The sequence below is a fragment of the Carcharodon carcharias genome, chromosome 10, assembly GCF_017639515.1.
Source record: "Carcharodon carcharias isolate sCarCar2 chromosome 10, sCarCar2.pri, whole genome shotgun sequence".
NCBI lineage: Eukaryota > Metazoa > Chordata > Chondrichthyes > Lamniformes > Lamnidae > Carcharodon > Carcharodon carcharias.
Genome location: NC_054476.1, coordinates 20,606,346 through 20,619,674, shown reverse-complemented (window position 1 = coordinate 20,619,674; position 13,329 = coordinate 20,606,346). Strand labels below are relative to the sequence as shown.

The 13,329-nt window shown below is 43.8% G+C and overlaps 1 protein-coding gene across 2 annotated transcripts in view; it reads right to left on the bottom strand.

Annotated features, from left to right (window-relative positions):
• e2f8 (E2F transcription factor 8) overlaps positions 1-13,329 on the bottom strand; it is a 50,990-nt gene that overhangs the window by 19,057 nt on the left and 18,604 nt on the right. For both annotated transcript variants that reach the window (XM_041197781.1, XM_041197779.1), the window contains 2 exons: positions 11,903-12,211; positions 10,591-10,752 (listed from right to left, as the gene is read on the bottom strand). In XM_041197781.1, the coding sequence (XP_041053715.1) occupies positions 10,591-10,752; positions 11,903-12,211 (471 nt within the window). The remainder of the gene's footprint in view (positions 1-10,590; positions 10,753-11,902; positions 12,212-13,329) is intronic.

Below are 13,329 nucleotides of genomic sequence, written 5' to 3'. Positions count from 1 at the left end.
TTTTTGTTTTGGATTTCCAGCATCCGCAGTTTTTTGTTTTTACATATTTTTATAAAAAGATTCCATGTTCAGTCTCTGGTCTATTCGAGTGATTAAATCCCAGACAAGACAGTGGTTAAAGTACCAACAAACAACAAAGCAGTTAGAATCATAATGAGATTTCAAATGGCAATTGCTGCAACACTTCAGCACTTTTTAATGGTCAGCTATTTCAATTTGGACCCTCAGTAGCTTATTCACTTGTTGGTTTGCTGTTTAATCAGTAAAGATCTCACTTAGAACAACTAAAAGTACATTATAATTGGTCTGGATTAGGGAGGGTCAGAGAAGGAAAAAAAATGACGAGTGATAAATCAGGCTGCTCTTTGGTTCCCACCACAGTCAAATAGCTTGCTGACTCTGACTAAGACACATTTTCCCAATGTGACCCCATTTTAACGCTTTTAAATTGATATGACCACAGACTGACAGCGGGGAGTGGGGCTATGATATTGTTTTGAAGGCTGTGCACTTTGCCCAAAATGATCCCCACCAAGTGAGAGAATTCCTCTGCCTGCTGCATGATATCAAAGCATATTGCCTCCCTCCTGCTTGCTGACTTTTTCAGTTGTCACTTCCCTGCCACTTGTTGCTTTCCTCCCTAACCCTGCCACTTGCCACATCCCTGGATCAAACTCGAGGCACCAAAATGGAGGCCAGCTCCAGCAAATCTTGCGATAACCAGAATACTCAAAAAAACAGCAGGGGTATGATCTCTAATAATGGAGATTCACATGCAGTATGGTGGTGAGTTTGTACTGTAAAAGAACAATACAAACTAAAAAGATTCCATGTTCAGTCTTTGGTCTATTCGAGTGATTAAATCCCAGACAAGACAGTGGTTAAAGTACCACAGTTGGCTCAGAGCGCACTGGGGAGTTACAGTTTTATCAAAGTAGTGCATTGCAAGAATTCCATTAAGCCGATCCATGGCCGCCATTGTGGTACCAGACATTGCAACCCCAAATGTTTGTCCTGCGGTCCCACTTGGTTGGGGGAGGGGGTGGGATCGCAACTCACAGTTTGGGAACCCCTGAAATAAGGACTTCGGAGAGGAGATATTAAAGGGCATCTGGGGTCCATGAGTTTGTACCCCAGAAAACACTCAATATCTTCAGATGATGAGAAAAATTGTGGCATCATAATTCACCACGAAATCTCTATAAAGCTATTTCCCCTAAAGTGCAACTTTACTAACGTATCCACCTCCTTTGGTAGCTAGATAGAGAGGGCTGTATTTAAGAGAGGTGACGGGTTCTTGCCCACTGCCTGGAGAGCTGGCGAGAGCCCCATGTTGCCTCTTTTAGGGAAGGCTCAACAAACTAAGTGCCACTCATGCACTTCACTGGACAGCAGTGGGCCTTCCCTGGGATCAAGGACCCTAAGGTGGGGCACTGCAGTACAGTACTGCACACACAGCAATGCAAGAGTACACATGACCAGGGTCAGTTGAGTGTTGGACAGAACCTGTGCACCAGCAAGCATGGAGACAGTTCCTAGCTTGTACCTTTTACTGTATACTTATAAATAGTTCTAAAAATCAATAAAGACATGAGTTTTTTTTTCCTTGTTTATTCACAGAATGTGGGCTTCGCCGGCTGGGCCAGCATTATTGCTCATCCCTAGTTGTCCTTGAGAAGGTGGTGGTGAGCTGCCTTCGCAAACTGCTGCAGTCCATGCGGTGTAGGTACACCCACAGTGCTGTTAGGAAGGGAGTTCCAGGATTTTTAGCCAGCGTCAGTGAAGGAACAGCGATATATTTCCAAGTCAGGACGGTGACTGACTTGGAGAGGAACTTCCAGGCGGTGGTGTTCCCATCTATCTGTTGCTCTTGTCCTTCTAGATGATAGTTGTCATGGGTTTGGAAGGTGCTGTCAAAGGAGCCTTGATGAATTCCTGCAGTGCATCTTGTAGATGGTTCACACTGCTGCTACTGTGCAATGGTGGTGGAGGGAGTGAATGTTTGTGGATGTGGTGACAATCAAGTGGGCAACTTTGTCCTGGGCAAGCTTCTTGAGTGTTGTGGGAGCTGCACTCATTCGGCAAGTGCGGAGTATTCCATCACACGCCTGATTTGTGCCTTGCAGATGGTGGACAGGCTTTGGGGAGTCAAGGGGTGAGTTACTCGTCGCACGATTCCTAGTCTATGACCTGCTCTTGTAGCTGCAGTAATTATATGGCTAGGCCAGTTCAGTTTCTGGTCAATGGTAACCCCCAGGATGTTGATAGTGGGGGATTCAGTGATGGTAATGCCATTGAACATCAAGGGCAGATGGTTGGATTCTCTCTTGTTGGAGATGATCATTGCCTGACATTTTTGTGGCGCGAATGTTACTTGCCACTTGTCAGTCCAAGCCTGGATATTGTCCAGGTCTTGCTGCATTTGGACTTGGACTGCTTCAGTATCTGAGTAGTCACGAATGGTGCTGAACATTGTGCAATCATCGGCGAGCATCCCCACTTCTGACCTTATGATGGAAGGAAAGTCATTGATGAAACAGCTGAAGATGGTTGGGCTGAGGACACTACCCTGAGGAACTCCTGCAGTGATGTCCTGGAGCTGAGATGACTGACCTCTAACAACCACAACCATTTTCCTTTGTGCTAGGTATGACTCCAACCAGCAGAGAGTTTTCCCCAAATTCCCACTGACTCCCGTTTTGCTAGAGATCCTTGACGCCACACTCTGTCAAATGCTGCCTTGATGTCAAGGGCAGACACTCTCACTTCACCTTGGGAGTTCAGCTCTTTTGTCCATGTTTGAACCAAGGCTGTAATAAGGTCAGGAGCTGAGTGGTCCTGGTGGAACCTAAACTGGGTGTCACTGAGCAGGTTATTGCTAAGGAAGTGCAGTTTGATTGCACTGTTGATGATCCTCTCCATTACTTTACTGATGATCGAGAGTAGACAGATTGGGCGGTAATTGGCCGGGTTGGATTTGTCCTGCTTTTTGTGTACAGGACATAACTGGGCAATTTTCCACATAGCCAGGTAGATGCCGGTGTTATAGCTGTACTGGAACAGCTTGGTTAGAGGCGCGGCAAATTCTGGAGCACAAGTCTTCAGTATTATCAATGGAAAATAGTCAGGGCCCATAGCCTTTGTAGTATCCAGTGCCTTCAGCTGTTTATTGATATCACGTGGAGTGAATTGAATTGGCTGAAGACTGGCACCTGTGATGTTGGGGACCTCTGGAGGAGGCCGAGATGGATCATCCACTTGGCACTTCTGGCTGAAGGTTGTAGCAAATGCTTCAGCCTTTTCTTTTGATGTGCTGGGCACCTCCATCATTGAAGATGGGGATATTTGCGGAGCCTCCTCATCCAGTGAGTTGTTTAATTGTCCACTACCATTCACGACTGGATGTGGCAGGACTGCAGAGTTTAGATCTGATCTGTTGGCCGTGGGATCCCTTAGCCCTGTCTATCTCTTGCTGCTTCTGCTGTTTGGCACGCAAGGAGTCCTGTGTTATAGCATCACCAAGTAGGCACCTCACTTTTAGGTATGCCTGGTGCTTCTTCAGGCATGCCCTCCTGCACTCCTCATTGAACCAGGGTTGATCCCCTGTCTTAATGGTAATGTTTGAGTGGGGGATATGAGTGGGGGATATGACGGATGAGGTTACAGATTGTGTTCAAGTACAATTCAGCTGCTGCTGATGTTCTACAGCGCCTCATGGATGCCCAGTCTTGAGTTGCTAGATCTGTTCGAAATCTATCCCATTTAGCACGGTGGTAGTGCCGCACAACACAAGGAGGGTATTCTCAATGTGAAGGTGGGACTTAGTCCCCACAACGACTGTGTGGTGGTCACTCCTACCAATATTGTCATGGACAGATGCATCTGCGGCAGGCAGGTTGGTGAGAATGAGATCAAGTATGATTTTTCCCTCAGTTCTTTCACCACCTGCCGCAGACCCAGTCTAGCAGCTATGTCATTTAGGACTCTGCCAGCTTAGTCAGTAGTGGTGCTACCAAGCCACTCTTGGTGACGGATATTGAAGTCCCCCACCCAGAGTACATTCCGCACCCTTGCCACCCTTAGTGCTTCCTCCAAGTAGTGTTCAACATGAAGGAGCACTGATTCATCAGCTGAGGGAGGGCAGTGCGTGGTAATCAGCAGGAGGTTTCCTTGCCCATGTCTCATGGCATCTTCATGGGGCCCGGTGTGGATGTTGAGGACTCCCAGAGCAACTCATTTCCGACTGTAGACTACTGTGAAGCCACTTCTGCCTGGCCTGTCCTGTTGGTAGGACAGGACATACCCAGGGATGGTGATGGTGGTGTCTGGGACATTATCTGTAAGGTATGATTCCGTGAAGATGACCATGTCAGGCTGTTGCTCAACTAGTCTCTGAGACTGCTCTCCCAATTTTGGCACTAGCCCCCAGATGTTAGTAAGGAGGACTTTGCAGGGTTGACAGGGCTGAGATTGCTGTTATTGTTTTCCAGTGCCTAGGTTGATGCTGGGTGGTCCATTCAGTTTCATTCCTTTTTTATGATTTTGTAGCAGTTTGTTACAACTGAGTGGCTTGTTAGACCATTTCAGAGGGCATTTAAAAATCGAGCACATTGCTGTGGGTCTAGAGTCACATGTAGGCTAGACCAGGTAAGGGCAACAGATTTCCTTCCCTAAAGGGCATTAGTGAACCAGATGGGTTTTTACAACAATTGATAATAGTTTTGTGGTCATCATTAGACTTTAATTCCAGATTTTTATTGAATTCAAATTCCACCAACTGCTGTGGCGGGATTTGAACCCTGGTCTCCAGAGCATTACCTATGTATGACTACGAAGGTTTCTTCAGACCTGTAACCAACACCCTACAACATGCTCGCAGCTTGTGGAAAAACCCAAAACTTTGCAGAAAATGCAGAGAAAAACTAAAATGCTAGAAGTCTGAGAAAAATTTTTTCATAGCATTCCGATCTGAAAAGAAGATCCAGAAGCAGAGGCAGAGGAAAAAATATCAGGCAAAAGCTCCAAAGAAAGGCTTGGAAGGCAGAGATTTAAAATTCTTTACTGCAGCAAAGGACTCCATTGCATCGCCTTTGGAAGCCCAGCTTCAAATCCCAGAGTGCAGAGTCGGCAGACCTAGCAAGGGTGAGCTAAATCTTTTAAAATTCCAGGCTACGGCAAGTTCTGAGGAATCTTTAAAAATTTCAGAGTCAGAAGTGCAGTTTAAAAAACCGTCATTAAAAGCCCAATCCCCGAGTCGGCACCTTAAGACCAAGCTCATTACGAAAATATTTATAAATAATTAATTGAATACTGCGGCAGAATCGCGACTTTTTAAACCCAGCTAAAGGCAAGCAAAAGCCAGGATTTGACAAATTCACGACTTTAAACATAAATGCTGAGCAAGAGAACTCAGCCATTGTTGAGAATTTTTTCCCCCCAGGCCGAGCACGATCACCATTGTAGCGGAGCCACCAAAACTGGCGTTGCCAGCTGGAAATTCAGAAAGCTCTTAAAGCAGAACCTACATATTTAAAAATGTAACTATGGATCAGAATACCACATTTCCAGATGAGTTCAGATTAATCCAAGGCCCACGTCAATGAGATAATTGGAGACTTTCGAGGGAAAGATTCCTAAGATAAAGCATCGCTTCAGGTTTATACAAAAATCAGAAGCAGAGCAGGTTAACACACTGTTTTGCTCAGTAGGTCCAATTGCAGAAGACATAATTGCAAGACAGGGAGTCAATTAATCATCTGCTAAATTTGAAGTACTAAAATCTTTTGATGTTTCTTTCAATCTAAGAAGCAATAAAATACTCAAAACAGCTAATTTATCAAGCAAATCCAGCAACCAGGATCAGAACTCAGAGATAGAATAGTGGTAAGAGTAGTGAACTCTCTGACCTCATGCAAGCAAAGGAAGATCTAACCCTGGAAAAGGCAATCAAGATAGTTAGGTTGTCAGAACTCAGTGAGCAGCACAGAACCATTTTAAGGGAGAAAATAAACTGTGATGCAAAGGCCAACCCACAGTTCAGCTAGTTAAGCAAAGATGCAGAAAGACTCCAGTCCAGGAAAACCAATACCTGAACTGGCCAGCAGAGCGACCATGCCAACACTGTGGAGCAAAGCGCTCCCACAGGTGAGATCAATGTCCTGCAATTTTAGCCCAATGCTTTCAGGGCAAGCTGTACAGGGCAAACACTCCGAAACACACAGAAGGCCCAAAGATTATCCACGAGGTCGAGACCGCAAACCCAGAAGACACACAGCTATGCTTCTTGGGCGAGGTCAAAGGTCTTGGTTTCTCATTTTGGAATGCGTACATTTCAGTCAATTAGCAAATGTTATATTAGACATAAGAAGCCTGCATAACAGTCCTGTCAGACAAGGAATAATGATTGGTGACCCAGCAGCTGACTCCATCCACGACACCCCTGTATGGGGCAGGAGGCTTAAAATTCCCAGTGAAAGTCACCCTGCAGGCGATTGAGATACAAGAATAAAATGATCCGTGAGACTCTCTTTGTGATCCAGAACAAGGACTGTTCATTATTAAACCATAAAGCCTGTGTTGAATTAACAGAAAATTGATGAGATCAGCTAACAAGGGCCTGGCCTTCCATGCTCAGTGGACACCGTGGGGACTGGGGTGTTTTGTAGACCCCTTTGATCACATTTTGGTTTAATGTTTGTAAGTTTCCTTTAACGTTTGACTTTCTGTTTGCAGTGTCTCTTTAAGGGGCTGCATCTTATTTTGTCCCTTGTTTTTCTTAATTTAATTTAATTAGTTTCATCAAAAGAAAAGCAAGGGCCTATCTCAAAGTACAAATCTGAGTTCCCGAAACTCTTCACAGGACTGAAAAATGCATTCAGGACCGCACAAAGAGGATGCTAAACTCATATGCTTATTCACATCATGTAAGAGCCCACACCCACTCATGAAGCAGGTGCAACAGCAGCTAGATGAGATTACAAACATGGGAGTCATCTCCCCAGACACACATCAATTGCATGTGTTCTGGGGTGGTCCCAGTCCCAAATCCGAACAGGTTCATTCAATAAAGCTGTAGCCAGAGAAGTATATTTCACATCCTCAGTGGAAGAAAGCCTGACTAAGTTCTTGAAGAGCACAACTAAATTCTCAAAGCATGATATTTTCAAAACTGGATGCAAACAACGGCTTTTGGCAACTCCCTCTTGACAAAGAATCTAGGCTATTAACAACATTTATTACCCCCTTCGGCAAATTCTGTTTTAACTATCTGCTGTTTGGAATCACCTCGTCGCCAGAAGTATTCCAACGTATGATGTTGGCTATTTTACAGGGCTTTCGTTTTGCAGGGGGTCATTTGCCATATGGATGATGTATTGGTTCATAGTGCAATGGTAGATGAACATGACAAGAGAGTCACAGCAGTCTTACAGCACCTCCAGGAAGCAGGGCTGACACTGAATGACAAATACAGGTTTTCCCAAAACATCAATTCAATTCCTGAGCCACATGGTCAACAATAAAGGCATCAAGGGAGACCCACAAAAAAACCAAGGCTATCAGCGAGTTCCCAACCACATCCTCAATTCCAGACCTCCAATGATTCTTGGGGATGGTGAGTCAGCTGGCAAACTTTTAACTGAATTTGGCACAGATCACAGAATCCTTGAGGCATCTACTTAAAAAAGACCAAGCATGGTCCAGGACTCACAACAAGAGCAGGCATTCATTCACATCAAGACGATGCTGCTCTCCACAGACATTCTGGCCCACTACGTCCCAGTCCTGCCCACCACCATAGCAGCAGATGCTTCATCCACATACCTGGGAACGGTCCTGTTCCAGGAACAACTGAATGGAAGTTGCCAACCTGAGTATTCCATGTCCAGAGGGCTGTTGGACACGGAGACTTGGTCACATGGGCATGTGAGAAGTTTTCAGGCTATGTCATCGGCCTCACGGTTATAACTGAAATGAACCACAGGCCACTAGTCTCCTTATTGGGCGAGAAGGAGCCAACAAAGATGCCTCCCAGAATCCAGAGGTTTCGCCTGTGCCTCACGAGGTTTGCCTATGAGACAGTATACATCCAAGGTGAAAACCAGACTACCGCAGACGCAGTTTCAAGGGCCACAATAGACCTCCAGATTTCAACGCACAACTGGAAGCATACTCCCAATTGACAAGGATTCACCCGCCAGCGACCACGAGTAAACTCCAACAGATCCGCCAGGAACAAATGCGCAATGTGGAGTGTGCCCAGATCCGCAGATACTGCCAACAAAGGATGGCTTCAGCAAAGGCCAAACAGAGGGACCATGAAAACCTGGTTCGAACAACAAAAACACTTTATGATTGTAGATGACCTCCTGGTCTACAATGAGTGGCTGGTCATCCCAGTCTCCCTGCGAGATCCTTCAAAAAATATATCAGGGCCACCTGGGAATCAGATAAGTTCTTCACCACCACATCTGGCTTCCATCTCCATACTAGCTCCCTGAGATACCCATAGTCAAATGGGAGACTGAAAGAGCGGTTCGTACAGTAAAACCTCTCCTAAAAAAGAACGAGGACTTTCCCACAACACTGCTCACATAGAGGTCACCCCTTTAAAATACAGCTTATCCCCATCGAAACTCCTGATGGTCATGAAACTCTGCACATAACTTTCAATTCCACCGAAAAAACTCATACCAGGGTTGGTATCAAGGATTACCAGAACATCCAAACAAGAGAGCAGTCATACATGCAGAACCGAGTTTCAGCCTACAACTGAAGGTACTACACCAGACATTTACCACGATTACCAAAAGGTGAGAAGGTCTGGATTAAAGACCTTGAGAGACAGAAAGGACAAGGACCAGCCTCACTCCTATCTGTTTGGCGCCACAGAGAGCACAGTCAGGAGAAACAGGAGGAGACTCCTGTTATGAGACAGCCTTTTGGTAAAGCTGAGTTTTTAAAAAATCCCAGAGGAAAACTTTAAACAACTGTCATAACCTATATTTTAAGTGGTATGTTTGAGATGCAATTCTAGATTCAGGGATCAGGCCACCAGTTCTCAAAAGGTTTTATATTAAACTAAATGAAATATTTTATTAACTTACACAAGTTAAATATATATACATGGCTACAAATTACTACTATCATAACTTATAACAAATTCCTAAACTAATCTCCATTAAGGCAACAGCAACCCATAGATTTTGAAGCAGATGCCAGACAAAGCATTTTCACCGTACAAATTCAAAATGAGGTTTCTTTCACTATGGTTCCTGTGGAGTCAGTTGGAGGCTTACAGCTGCTTTGCTCTTACATTGCCTCTGCCCCACACACACAAAACTACTGAAGTTATACCGAGCACAGCTCATTAAATGTAAATTCTCTTTGTATCACCAGCATCTTCTGACAATAAAACCCCTTTGATAGTACCAATTTTATTAGTAATACAAACATATTCCTTGGTCTCTGCTAGCTAGGCACCAGATTTCACCCTACATCTTGAATGCTTTATTCAAAAAATGCAAATTCACTCTCCCTCTCTTACATCCCAAAACCAGTACACATCAAAGCACCCAGACTAGCTGCCTTTAATCCAATTAAGACACACCAACAGACTAAACCTCTGTTTTAAAAGAAAAATATTTTCCAATAATATACACATTAATAGCTTCATGAAACTCCACCTCATCCCTAGGTTGGATATTCCTGCTGGGCAATGGAGAAATATCAAGGAATATACACAGATCCCAGAACAACCTCTAGACATACAGAAAGAACCAGCAGCAACAGAGCCTACCACTCCTCTGACACTAGTGCGAATGAGATATGGAAGGGTTGTAAGGCCTTCAGACTGCCTGAACCTTTGAATTCAAGGACTTGGTGGTGGTGGTGGTGGTGGTGGTGGTGGTGGTGGTGGTGGTGGTGGTGGTGGTGGTGGGGGGGGGGGGGGGGGGGGGGGGGGTGGAATGGGGTAGTGATAATGCATGATAGTAATAACAATGAAATGCAAAAGGTAAGCTATAATCACTATAGGATGGGGGTGGTGGTAGCATGGGTTGGGGGAAGGAGGTGCCTGAATTGGAGACAGGATAGGAAAGCTGTCCATGGTACTTCCTATCATGGACTTAAATCGGGGTGGAGGCAGGAACGCGGCAATGGTAACCTGCCATCCTCCTGCCTGATTAAACTCTCCTTACCACCAAACTTGTCATGGGGAAGGGCGTTAAATTCTGCCCAGAGCATTTGAGGTCAGCCTTTGCAATGTTTACCCTGGAGCACTTCCCTGGAATACTTTGTAGAAAGGATTGAGAAATAACCTCAAGAAGATAAGAACCACATCATCTCGCTAGTTTTCCAATTTCAGACATTTTACGATGGAAGCAGAAAGAAATTGAATCAAAGAAAGATTTATTTTTAAGAAAACATACCATTGTTACATGCCCCCTGATGGCAAACTGAAGAGCTGCAGTTTAAGGCATAGCAACTGTAAGTCTATACAAGGTGAAATTAAGAATTCATATTTGCCCATAAATAAAGTTTATAGATTATCTAATGCTAACTTTTATTGCCATTATAAAGTAATTCACTTACTCTTAAACTTGCTGTGATCCAGATCTACCTTCTGGTCATCACCAATTAGGATTTTGGCAGCGGTGTCAAGACTAACCACTCGGGGTTTTGATACCAGGAACAACATGACAAATTTTTGACTCATTACTCTCAGGGATTTGTCCTTCCGTCCATTTACTGAGGCTGCAGATGGAAAGATCAATTATAATTGTAATTTGGAAAGCTAACAAGAAGTTGCCCTGCATAAATGGATAGCCCCAAATTCTACAATCTTGATTTGGTATTTTGTGACTGAATCAATTATAATGTTTTTGGCTATCAGTTACACTCAGTTTTCTGTACTTTTCCACTGCAATTTAAAGCAAAATGTCACAAAACAGGAGGTAACTCAGCCTATCATGCCATTTAAAGGATTATCCAATTAGTCCCACACCTCTGTATTTTTCTCCCCTTTAAAGCATGTATCCAATTTCTTTTTGAAAGTTTCTATTGCAAGTCCCAGGCAGTGCATTCCAGACCACCATAACTCACTGCATTAAAAAAAAAGTCTAATCTCTCCTCTGGTTCTTTTGTCAATTATCTTAAATTGCGGTCGTCTGGTGCCACTTGTGCCAGTGGAAACAGTTTCTTCTTATTTACTGTATAAAAACCAATCATAAAAGTGTAAAAAATTACTATTAACAAAGCTAACAATATTTCAAATGAAGGTTATAGCAGATTGACATAAACCAGTTAGTAATCAAGACCGATTTCAAAGGAACTCCAGCATTGCAATTTTTAAAGGAGATAGCAACTGCAACAACATACACTTAGGTCCACCTGGAAATATGGACAAAATGGTAGGCAAGGACAAAGAGCTTCCAGTATTTTATTTATGAAAAGAATTGCAACGCACCATTTGAAGGACAATGTCCAACATTCATCCTTCAAAAGTCAGTAAAATTTATTGTTGTTTGGGGTACCGTGTATATAAATTGGTTACTGCTTGTGGAATGGAGTACTTTTCAAGAATGGAGAAGGGGCAGGAATGAAATGGTAGAAGCAAGTTTTGAGTAGCCAAATATTTGTGTGGCCACTTTTTGTGGCTAAGTTTATGGAATAGAGAAGTACAATCTGTCTCAGCTGAAGCCATGGACCTACAAGTTTGGTGGATTAAATGATCCTTTCTCATGTCTAAAATTAAAACTGTGAACACAGTAGGTTACCACTACCAGAAAAAAAAGTCATAAATGTTTACAAAGAAATGTCCAAAATACAGAATGTCATGAAGTTCCAGATAGCATCCCCATTAGATTAGTTGGTATAACTATATCAAATCTTAATGCTTGTGTACCTGCTCTAAATTCCATTCCAGGAAGTTCCACAAAATACATTTCTTTAGGCTTCACCTCACTGCTGTTGGCTAAATTTTGCTCTCGAAGTGGCTCTTTTATATAGTTCTCATGTAATTCAAATCCTTTCTTCTTAATGTGCAACATTTGTTCTGCATATTTTTGATCTTCACCAACATTCTTCAATGTTCCCAGTGTGTGAGCAAGATTGTGGCGGCCATGCCACGTGTACCGATTCTTGGCAAGGCGACTCACCATATGCAAGCTTTCGAGAACATTCACAATATCGTAGATACGTCTACGTTCAACATCTATTGAAGGAGGAAGTACATTTTGTAAAGTGATCAAATATACTATTTCTGGCAGCAGGTTCATACTTTGATACTTCTACTTATTGGATAGAATCTTACCTATGTGGGGTGGCCTGGGCGGGAGCAGAACCAATCGCTCCCCGCCGCCATTTTACGCAGGCGGGCCAATTAAGGCCTGCCCAGCGTAACACACGGCAGCTCAGCACTACCTGTGTGGGCAGGGAAAGGAGCGAGAGTCAGGGCTTGCGTTCTTTCGTGCATTTGCGCAAAAGAGTGCAGCAATCTTCCTGAGGCACAGAGCTGCCTCAGGGAGGTTAAGTATATAATAAAAGTTTTTAAATAATAAAATAAAAAATTATTTAAACATGTCCCCGCATGTGACAGTGTCACATGACCTAGGACATGTTTGTGAAGTTCACAAAATTTATTTATTAATTTTATAAAACCTTCAGGAAACCTAATCCTGCCCGTGGCTGAGGTTTCCTGGAAAATGCGATGGCCGCTTGGACTCTTTGCCTGCCCGCCAACCTTAAGGTTGGACAGGCAGCATTGTTAGTAAGTTCAATTGCTTTCTTAATGGCCTTAACAGGCCGTTGACAGTTTGGTGGGCGCGCAGCCAGCTCCAGCGTGTGCCCACCGAACGCAATGTTGAAGTTTCGAGTCCTCATGACCCTTCGACAGAACTTGAGTTCGAGTCCAGGAAAGAGCTGAAATATAAGCTGGTTTAAGGTGTGTGTGTGGGGGGCGGAGAGATAGAGAGACAGAGAGGTGGAGGGGGTTGGTGTGGTTGTAGCGACAAACAAGCAGTGATAGAAGCAGATCATCAAAAGATGTCAACAACAATAGTACAATAGAACACATAGGTGTTAAAGTTAAAGTTGGTGATATTATCTAAACGAATGTGCTAATTAAGAATGGATGGTAGGGCACTCAAGGTATAGCTCTAGTGGGTTTTTTTTTATATAATGGAAATAGGTGGGAAAAGGAAAATCTTTATAATTTATTGGGAAAAAAAAGAAGGGGGAAACAGAAAGGGGGTGGGGATGGGGGAGGGGACTCACGACCTAAAGTTGTTGAATTCAATATTCAGTCCGGAAGGCTGTAAAGTCCCTAGTCGG